Source organism: Lichenostomus cassidix, chromosome 3, assembly GCF_008360975.1.
Source record: "Lichenostomus cassidix isolate B80296 chromosome 3, HeHo_3.0, whole genome shotgun sequence".
Taxonomy (NCBI): Eukaryota; Metazoa; Chordata; class Aves; order Passeriformes; family Meliphagidae; genus Lichenostomus; species Lichenostomus cassidix.
Window position 1 is genome coordinate 111,002,677 of NC_139483.1, and position 10,823 is coordinate 111,013,499.

The 10,823-nt window shown below is 31.8% G+C and overlaps 1 protein-coding gene and 2 long non-coding RNA genes across 4 annotated transcripts in view; 1 reads left to right on the forward strand and 2 right to left on the reverse strand.

Moving 5' to 3' along the window:
• Positions 1–165, reverse strand: part of LOC146440489 (uncharacterized) — a 3,056-nt gene extending 2,891 nt beyond the window's left edge. Inside the window, exon 1 of the long non-coding RNA XR_014851172.1 lies at positions 1–165. This exon is cut by the window's left edge and continues 532 nt beyond it. This is a non-coding gene — a long non-coding RNA (uncharacterized LOC146440489).
• The window catches only part of FZD3 (frizzled class receptor 3), a 37,845-nt gene extending 35,694 nt beyond the window's left edge, over positions 1–2,151 (reverse strand). Inside the window, exon 1 of one of the 2 annotated variants that reach the window (XM_085057182.1) lies at positions 1,985–2,151. In XM_085057182.1, the coding sequence (XP_084913308.1) occupies positions 1,985–2,071 (87 nt within the window). In that variant the 5' untranslated portion in view covers positions 2,072–2,151. Of the gene's footprint in view, positions 1–1,430; positions 1,439–1,984 lie in introns of those variants that run through there. The other variant, XM_085057183.1, reaches the window with a different exon arrangement.
• A 580-nt stretch (positions 2,152–2,731) lies between these two features.
• On the forward strand, positions 2,732–3,586 carry LOC146440490 (uncharacterized). The gene is made up of 3 exons (XR_014851173.1): positions 2,732–2,883; positions 3,040–3,163; positions 3,527–3,586. It is a non-coding gene; the product is annotated as an uncharacterized LOC146440490 (long non-coding RNA).
• Positions 3,587–10,823: the final 7,237 nt, after the last annotated feature.

Sequence of the window (10,823 nt, forward strand, 5' to 3'; positions counted from 1 at the left end):
AGAACTTGGATTGGAAAATTTGAATTTTAGAGCATCATCTCCCCAGCACAGCAGACAAACCATTTCCTGAGAGACCAGGCTGTCTGAGCAGAACTTGGATTGGAAAATTTGAATTTTACAGCATCATCTCCCCAGCACAGCAGACAAACCCATTTTGAGACACCAGGCTGTTTCTCCATTTTTTTCACAATTTCTCCATTTGTTCCAAACCCCAAATCAACTGCAGAATAATAAAATTTCTCCATTTTTCCCAAATCCCAAACCAACTGCAGGAAAACACAATTTCTGCATTTTTTCCCAATTTCTCCATTTTCCCATTTCCAAATCAACTGCAGAATAACAAAATTTCTCCATTTTTCCCAAATCCCAAAACAGCTGCAGGAAAACTAAATTTCTCCATTTTTTTCACAATTTCTCCATTTTTCCCAAACCCCAAATCAACTGCAAAATAATAAAATTTCTCCATTTTTCCCAATTTCTCCATTTTTCCCAAACCCCAAACCAACTGCAGGAAAACTAAATTTCTCCATTTTCTCACAATTTCTCCATTTTTTCCCAATTTCTCCATTTTTTCCCAATTTCTCCATTTTTTCCATTTCCATCAACTGCAGGAAAATTAAATTTCTCCATTTGTTCCAAACCCCAAACCAACTGCAGAATAACAAAATTTCTCCATTTTTCCCAAACCCCAAATCAACTGCAGGAAAACAAAATTTCTCAATTTTTTCAATTTCCAAATCAATTTTAAAAATTCTAAAAAAATAATAATAAAAATACCAAAACCCCTCTCTTACCTCCACAGCGAGCGGATTTTAGTTTTTTGGGGTTTTTTCCCTTCTTTTTGGGGTTTTTTTCCATTTTGCTTTTCCCGCTCATTTTTTCCCTTCATTCCTTCAATTCCCCTTTTTTTCCAACCAAAAAAATTTTTAAAAATTCTAAAAAAATTATTACAAAAATACCAAAAGCACCCTTACCTCCATAGCGAGCGGATTTGATTTTTTGGGTTTTTTTCCTTCTTTTTGAGTTTTTTTTCTGTTTCATTTTCCCGCTCATTTTTCTTTGTTCATTTCTTTAATTCTGGTTTTTTTTAAAATTTAATTTCTTTTTTGGGGGGGAGGAGTTGTTTATTTCCTTTGGGTTTTGGGTTTTATTTTGTTTGGGGTTTTATTTCTTGTTGTTTTGGGGTTTTTTCGGTGGTTTTGGGGATTTTCTGGTGGTTTTTGGGCAGGACTTAGATTTTGATTTTTCGCGGGTTTTTTGGTGGTTTTTTGTTCGTTTGTTTCAATTTCGGGGTCTTTTTCCCCACTTAAAAATAAAATAAAATTTAAAAAAAATTAAATAACAATCAAACAATCCTAAAATAATAAAAGAAATAACAAGAAAATAATAATAAAATATTTTTTAAAAATTACCAAAAAACTCTCCCTTACCTCCATGGCGAGCGGATTTTAGTTTTTTGGGATTTTTTTTCCTTCTTTTTGGGATTTTTTTTCTGTTTTGCTTTTCCTGCTCTTTCTTTTTCGCCCATCTCTTTAACTCTGTTTCTTTTTTTTTAATTAAATGTTTTTAATTTTTGGGGTTTTTTTTTTGTTGGTTCGGTTTGGTTTTTGGGGTTTTTTTTTTGTTTTGGGGTTTTTTGGCTTTTTGGGGTTTTGGTTTTGGTGGGGTTTTTTAATTTGGTTTGGTTTTTTGGGGTTTTTTTTGTTGTTTTGGGGTTTTTTTAATTGGTTGGTTTGGGTTTTGGGGTTTTTTTTTGTTATTTGGCGGGTTTTTCGTGATTTTTGGTGGGGCTTATATTTTGATTTTTCGCGGGTTTTTTGGTGGTTTTTTGTTCGTTTGTTTCAATTTCGGGGTCTTTTTTCCCCCACTTAAGAATAAAATAAAAGAACAAATAAATAAATAATTAAATAATAATCAAACAACCATAAAATAACAACTAAAAAATAATAAAATTTTTAAAAAATTACCAAAAACTCTCCCTTACCTCCATGGCGAGCGCGGCGGTCTGCTGGTCGTAGTGGTTGAGCAGGTTGGGCATGAAGGTGGAGTTGTAGGGCAAATCCTGACACATCCGCAGCGTTATGGGTTCGCACGAGAACAGGCTGTGCGCTCCGGCGGGAACCCCCAAAAACCCCAAAAACCCCAAAAACAACCCCAAAAACCCCCCTGGCAGAGCCATCCTGCTGTGCGCTCCGGCAGGAACCCCCAGCAACCCCAAAAACCCCAAAAACAACCCCAAAAACCCCCCTGGCAGAGCCATCCTGCTGTGAGCTCCTGCAGGAAACCCCCAAAAAAATCCCAAAAATCCCAAAAATCTCTCTAGCAGCAGCGGCAGAGCCAACCTGCTGTATGGGGAAAGGGGCTAGTCCGGGTTTGAGCGGCGGGATTTGGGGTTTTTTTGGGGTTTTTACAGGGAATATGAAGGTTTTCCGCGTGGATTTGGGGGTTTTTTGGGGTTTTTCTGGGAAATAGTCAGATTTTCCGGGTTTTCCTCGTGGATTTTGGGGTTTTTATTGGGGTTTTTCTGGGGAATATGAAGATTTTCCTCGTGGATTTGGGGTTTTTATTGGGGTTTTTCTGGGGAATATGAAGGTTTTCCTCGTGGATTTGGGGTTTTATTGGGGTTTTTATGGGGAAATAGTCAGATGTTCCTTGTGGATTTGGGGTTTTTATTTCAGTATTTCCAGGAAAAGATTCAATCCTTCAAATCTTCCAGATCTTCCTCGCGGATTTGGGGTTTTTATTGGGGTTTTCCAGGGAAATATGAAGATTTTCCGGGTTTTCCTTGTGGATTTGGGGTTTTTATTGGGGTTTTTCTGGGGAATATGAAGATTTTCCTCGTGGATTTGGGGTTTTTTTGGGGTTTTTACAGGGAATATGAAGGTTTTCCTCGTGGATTTGGGGTTTTTATTGGGGTTTTTCCAGGGAATATTCAGATTTTCCAGATGTTCCCCGTGGGTTTGGGGCTAGTCCGGGTTTGAGCCGCGGGGTTTGGGGTTTTTTTGGGGTTTTTCTGGGGAAATAGTCAGATTTTCCCAGTTTTTCCTCAAGGATTTGGGGTTTTTTTGGGGTTTTTCTGGGGAATAGTCAGATTTTCCAGCTCCTCGTCATCAATCTGGGATTTTTATTGTGATTTTTCCAGGGAAATATTCAGATTTTCCGGGTTTTCTTCACCAATCTGGGGGTTTTATTTCGATATTTCCAGGAAATATTCAGATTTTTCCAGCTGTTCCTCGTGGATTTGGGGTTTTTATTGGGGTTTTCCCAGGGAATAGTCAGATTTTCCAGGTTTTCTTCATGGATTTGGGGTTTTTCTTTCAGTATTTCCAGGAAAAGATTCAATCCTTCAAATCTTCCAGATTTTCCTCGCAGATTTGGGGTTTTTATTGGGGTTTTCCAGGGAAATATGAAGATTTTCCGGGTTTTCCTTGTGGATTTGGGGTTTTTATTGGGGTTTTTCTGGGGAATATGAAGATTTTCCTCGTGGATTTGGGGTTTTTTTGGGGTTTTTACAGGGAATATGAAGGTTTTCCTCGTGGATTTGGGGTTTTTATTGGGGTTTTTCCAGGGAATATTCAGATTTTCCAGATGTTCCCCGTGGGTTTGGGGCTAGTCCGGGTTTGAGCCGCGGGGTTTGGGGTTTTTTTGGGGTTTTTCTGGGGAAATAGTCAGATTTTCCCAGTTTTTCCTCAAGGATTTGGGGTTTTGGGGTTTTTCTGGGGAATAGTCAGATTTTCCAGCTCCTCGTCATCAATCTGATTTTTATTGTGATTTTTCCAGGGAAATATTCAGATTTTCCGGGTTTTCTTCACCAATCTGGGGGTTTTATTTCGATATTTCCAGGGAATATTCAGATTTTCCCAGCTGTTCCTCGTGGATTTGGGGTTTTTTCTTGGGGTTTCCCAGGGAAATATTCAGATTTTCCAGGTTTCTTCATGGATTTGGGGTTTTTCTTTCAGTATTTCCAGGAAAAGATTCAATCCTTCAAATCTTCCAGATTTTCCTCGCAGATTTGGGGTTTTTATTGGGGTTTTCCAGGGAAATATTCAGATTTTCCAGGATTTCCTCGTGGATTTGGGGTTTTTTTGGGGTTTTTCTGGGGAATATGAAGATTTTCCCAGCTTTTCCTCAAGGATTTGGGGTTTTTATTTCGATATTTCCAGGGAAATATTCAGATTTTCCAGGTTTTCCTTGTGGATTTGTGATTTTTATTTCAGTATTTCCAGGGAAATATTCAGAGTTTCCAGCTTTTCCTCATTGATATGGGGTTTTTATTGTGATATTTCCAGGGAAATATTCAGATTTCCCAACTTCTCTCCATGGATTTGGGGTTTTTATTGTGATGTTTCCAGGGAATTATTCAAATTTTCCAGCTTTTCCCCATTGACCTGGGATTTTTATTTCAATATTTCCAGGAAAATGTTTAAATCTTCCAGCTCCTCCTCACTGATCTGTGATTTTTATTTCAATATTTCCAGGAAATTTTTCAAATTTTCCAGCTTCTCCTCATGGATCTGGGATTTTTATTTCGATATTTCCAGGGAAATATTCAGATTTTTCAGGATTTCCTCGTGGATTTGGGGTTTTTATTGTGATGTTTCCAGTGAATTATTCAGATTTTTCAGGTTTTCTTCGTGGATTTGGGGTTTTTATTGGGGTTTTTCCGGGGAATATTCAGATTTTCCAGGTTTTCTTCACCAATCTGGGATTTTTATTGTGGTATTTCCAGGGAAATATTCAGATTTTCCAGGTTTTCCTCGTGGATTTGGGGTTTTATTGTGGTTTTTCCAGGGAAATATTCAGATTTTCCAGCTTTTTCTCATCAATCTGTGATTTTTATTTCAATATTTCCAGGAAAATATTCAAATTTTAAAGCTTCTCCACATGGATTTGGGGTTTTTATTGTGATTTTTCCAGGGAAATATTCAGATTTTCCAGCTTCTCTGTATTGATTTGTGATTTTTATTTCAGTGTTTCCAGGGAAATATTCAGATTTTCCAGCTTTTCCTCATCGATCTCTGATTTTCATTTCAATATTTCCAGGAAAATAATCCAAATTTTCTGCTTTTCCCTATTGATCTCTGATTTTAATTTCGATATTTCCAATAAAATATTCAGATTTTCCAGGTTCTCCCCACCGATCTCTGATTTTTATTTCAATATTTCCAGGAAAATATTCAAATTTTCCAGGTTTTCCTCATTGATTTGTGATTTTTATTTTGATATTTCCAGACTTTGCTTTAAGTTCCTCCAAACTGCAATAATTTTTAAATTCAACATCCTCAGTTTAATCCAGGAGATAATGGACTTGAGACAAAAAATATTTTTATTTTTTAATTATTTTTTCTTTCTTCTCAATCCTCTGTGAATTAAATATTTAAATCCGGGAGGTGATGGAGTTGAGACAAAAATATTCCTTTTTTTAAATTATTTTTTCTTTCTTCTCAATCCAGGAAATGATGGAGTTGAGACAAAAATATTCCTTTTTTTAAAAATTTTTTTCTTTCTTCTCAAATCCTCTATTTTGTGAATTAAATATTTAAATCCAGGAGGTGATGAAGTTGAGACAAAAAATATTCTCTTTATATTTTATTTTTTCTTTCCTCTCAACCCAGGAGATGATGGAATTGAGACAAAAATATTCCTTTTAATTTTTATTTTTTTCTTTCTTCTCAATCCTCTGTTTTGTGAATTAAATCCAGGAAATTATGGAGTTGAGACAAGAAATATTTTCATTTTTTATTTTTAATTTCTTCTCAATCCTCTATTTTGTGAATTAAATCCAGGAGATGATGGAGTTGAGACAAGAAATATTTTTATTTTTTATTTTTTTCTTTCCTCTCAATCCAGGAAATGATGGAGTTGAGACAAAAAATATTTTTATTTTTTAATTATTTTTTCTTTCTTCTCAATCCTCTGTGAATTAAATATTTAAATCCAGGAGGTGATGGAGTTGAGACAAAATATTCCTTTTTTATTTTTTCTTCTCAACCAGGAAATGATGGAGTTGAGACAAAAATATTCCTTTTAATTATTTTTTCTTTCTTCTCAATCCAGGAAATTATGAAGTTTAGACAAAATATCTTTTTTTATTTTTTCTTTCTTCTCAATCCTCTGTGAATTAAATATTTAAATCCAGGAGGTGATGGAGTTGAGACAAAAATATTCCTTTTTTTAAATTATTTTTTCTTTCTTCTCAATCCAGGAGATGATGAAGTTGAGACAAAAATATTTCTTTTTTTATATTTTCTTTCCTCTCAATCCTCGATTTTGCGAATTAAATAATTAAAATTTAATTTTACTCAACCACATTCCCACACCGTTGACTCCATGATGACAAATTAACAAATCCAAGGATTTTCCTTCTTTCCCTGGAATCCAAAAAAAACCAGAAAAAACCACATTAAAAAGGTTGGAAATATTTAAAATATTTTATATTTTTGTTTTTAGAAACGATCTGAGCTCTGCTGGGTGAGGTTGGGAAGTTTTTCTGGGAGTTTTGGAGTTTTAATCCTGTTTTTTGGGGATTTTTTTAAAAAGTTTGTGGAGGAGATGAGTGGAAGGTGGAGGAATTGAGGGGAAAAATTGAGTGGAAAATGGAAGAATTTAATGGAAGAATTTAAGAGAAAATGGAAGAATTTAATTAAAAATGAGAGAACTGAATGGAAAATGGAAGAATTTAATGGAAAAATTTAATGGAAAATTGAAGAAATGAATGGAAGAATTTAGAGAAAATGGAAGAATTTAATGGAAAATGGAAGAATTGAGTGGAAAATGGAAAAACCAAATGGAGAATTTAATGGAAAATGGAAGAATTTAATGGAAAATGGAAAAACCGAATGGAAGAATTGAGTGGAAAATGGAGAAATTTAATGGAAGAATTTAATGGAAAATGGAAGAAATGAATGGAAGAATTGAATGGAAAATGAAAGATTTGAATGGAAAATGGAAGAATTTAATGGAAGAATTGAATGGAAAATGGAAAAAACAAATGCAAGAATTGAATGGAAAATGGAAGAATTTAATGGAAAATGGAAGAATTTAATGGAATTGAATGGAAAATGGAGAACTGAATGGAGAATTTAATGGAAAATGGAAAAACCAAATGGAGAATTGAATGGAAAGTGGAAGAATTTAATGGAAGAATTGAATGGAAAATGGAAAAAACAAATGGAAGAATTTAATGGAAAAAGGAAGAACTAAATGGAAGAACTGAATGGAAAATGGAAGAATTGAGTGGAAAATGGAAGAATTTAATGGAAAATGGAAAAACCAAATGGAGAATTGAATGGAAAATGGAAGAAATGAATGGAAGAATTGAATGGAAAATGGAAGAATTGAGTGGAAAATGGAAGAATTTAAGAGAAAATGGAAGAACTGAATGGAAAATGGAAGAATTTAATGGAAAATGGAAGAACTGAATGGAAAATGGAAGAACTGAATGGAAGAATTGAATGGAAAATGGAAGAATTTAATGGAAGAATTGAGTGGAAAATGGAAGAATTGAATGGAAGAATTGAGTGGAAAATAGAAGAATTGAATGGAAGAATTTAAGAGAAAATGGAAGAATTTAATGGAGAATTTAATGGAAAATGGAAGAATTGAATGGAAGAACTGAATGGAAAATGGAAGAACTGAGTGGAATTTCATGGAAAATGGAAGAAATTATTGGAGAATTTAATGGAAAATGGAGAACTGAATAGAAAATCGAAGAACTGAATGGAAGAACTGAATGGAAAATGGAAGAATTAAATGGGAAATGGAAGAATTTAATGGAAGAATTGAATGGAAAATGGAAGAATTTAATAGAAAATGGAAGAATTGAATGGAAAATGGAAGAACCAAATGGAAGAATTTAATGGAAAATGGAAGAATTTAATGGAAAATTGAATAATTGAATGGAAAAACCAAATGGAGAATTGAATGGAAAATGGAAAAACTGAATGGAAGAATTTAATGGAAAATGGAAGAATTGAATGGAAAATGGAAGAATTTAATGGAAGAACTGAATGGAAAATAAAAGAATTTAAGAGAAAACGGAAGAATTGAATGGAAGAATTGAATGGAAAATGGAAGAATTTAATGGAAGAATTTAATGAAAAATGGAAGAAATGAATGGAAGAATTTAATGGAAAATGAAAGATTTGAATGGAAAGTGGAAGAATTTAATGGAAGAATTGAATGGAAAATGGAAAAAACAAATGCAAGAATTGAATGGAAAATGGAAGAATTTAATGGAATTTAATGGAAAATGGAAGAATTGAATGGAAAATGGAAAAACCAAATGGAGAATTGAATGGGAAATGGAAGAATTTAATGGAAGAGTTTAATGGAAAATGGAAGAATTTAATGGAAGAATTGAGTGGAAAATGGAAGAATTGAATTGAAAATGGAAGAATTTAAGAGAAAGTGGAAGATTTGGGTGGAAAACGGAAGAATTGAGTGGAAAATGGAGGAATTTAATGGAAAAAGGAAGAACTGAATGGAAGAAGTGAGTGGAAAATTGAAGAAATGAATGGAGAATTGAATGGAAAATGGAAGAATTTAATGGAAGAATGGAATGGAAAATGGAAGAATTTAAGAGAAAATGGAAGAACTTAATGGAAAATGGAAGAACTGAATGGAAAATGGAAGAACTAAATGGAAGAATTGAGTGGGAAATGGAAGAATTTAATGGAAGAATTTAATGGAAAATGGAAGAATTGAATGGAAGAATTGAGTGGAAAATGGAAGAACTTAATGGGAAATGGAAGAATTTAATGGAAAATTGAATAATTGAATGGAAAAACCAAATGGAGAATTGAATGGAAAATGGAAGAACTGAATGGAATTCAATGGAAAATGGAAAAACCAAATGGAAGAATTTAATAGAAAATGGAAGAAATGAATGGAAAATGGAAAAACCAAATGGAAGAAATTAATGGAAAATGGAAGAACTAAATGGAAGAATTGAATGGGAAATGGAAGAATTTAATGGAAGAATTTAATGGAAAATGGAAGAAATGAATGGAAAATAAAAGAATTTAAGAGAAAATGGAAGAACTGAATGAAGAATTTAATGGAAAATGGAAGAATTTAATGGAAGAATTGACTGGAAAATGGAAGAATTTAATGGAAAATGGAAGAATTTAATGAAAAATGGAATAAATGAATGGAAAATGGAAGAATTTAATGGAAAATGGAAGAATTTAATGAAAAAATGGAAGAATTGAATGGAAGAATTAATGGAAAATGGAAGAATTGAATAAAAAATGGAATAAATGAATGGAAAATGGAAGAATTTAATGAAAAAATGGAAGAATTAATGGAAAATGGAAGAATTGAGTGGAAGCAAAGTTGGTTTCACTCCAACTCCACCCAAAGCTGGTGCAATCAAGGAAATCCCATTAATTATTTAATTACACCCAAAATATTTGTATAAAATCCACATTTCAGCCCTGAAACCAGCCTGGGGTGACTCAGCAGCTCCCTGGGATAATTAGCATTAATTAGCATTAATTAGCATTAATTAGCATTAATTAGCATTATAAAACAAAAACAAAGGAGGAATTGTATAAAATAAAAACAAAGGAAAAATTGTGTAAAATAAAAACAAAGAAATAATAAAATAAAAACAAAGGAAAAATTGTAAAATAAAAACAAAGAAATAATTATAAAATAAAAACAAAGAAATAATTGTAAAATAAAAACGAAGAAAAATTATAAAACAAAACAAAGGAATAATTATTAAAACCAAAGAAATAATTACAAAATAAAAAAAAAAGAAAAAAATTGTAAAAGAAAAACAAAGAAAAATATAAAATGAAAACAAAGAAAAAATTGTAAAATAAAAACAAAAGGAATAATTAGAAAATAAAACAAAAGAATAATTATAAAATAAAAACAAAGAAATAATTATAAAATAAAAATGAAGAAATAATTAGAAAATAAAAACAGAGAAATAAGTAGAAAATAAAAACAAAGAAAAAATTGTAAAATAAAAACAAAGAAATAATTAGAAAATAAAAACAAAGAAATAATTATAAAATAAAAACAGAGAAATAATTAGAAAACAAAACCAAAAGGAATTATTTTAAAACAAAAACATCTCACAAGTCCCAACCTGCCTGATTTGGGATTTTTGAAATTTTGGGATTTATTTGGAAATTTTGGGATTTGGGATTTTGAAATTTTGGGATTTATTTTGAAATTTTGGGATTTATTTTGAAATTTTGGGATTTTGAAATTTTGGGATTTATTTTGAAATTTTGGGATTTTTGAAATTTTGGGATTTGGGATTTTGAAATTTTGGGATTTATTTTGAAATTTTGGGATTTATTTTGAAATTTTGGGATTTGGGATTTTGAAATTTTGGGATTTATTTTGAAATTTTGGGATTTATTTTGAAATTTTGGGATTTATTTTGAAATTTTGGGATTTATTTTGAAATTTTGTTTTTTGGTATTTTTGAAATTTTGGGATTTATTTTGAAATTTTGGGATTTATTTTGAAATTTTGGGATTTGGGATTTGGAAATTTTGGGATTTATTTTGAAATTTTGGGATTTATTTTGAAATTTTGGGATTTATTTTGAAATTTTGGGATTTATTTGGAAATTTTGGGATTTATTTTGAAATTTTGGGATTTGGGATTTGGAAATTTTGGGATTTGGGATTTGGAAATTTTGGGATTTATTTTGAAATTTTGGGATTTATTTTGAAATTTTGGGATTTTGAAATTTTGGGATTTATTTTGAAATTTTGGGATTTATTTTGACATTTTGGGATTTGGGGTTTGGAAATTTTGGGATTTATTTTGAAATTTTGGGATTTATTTTGAAATTT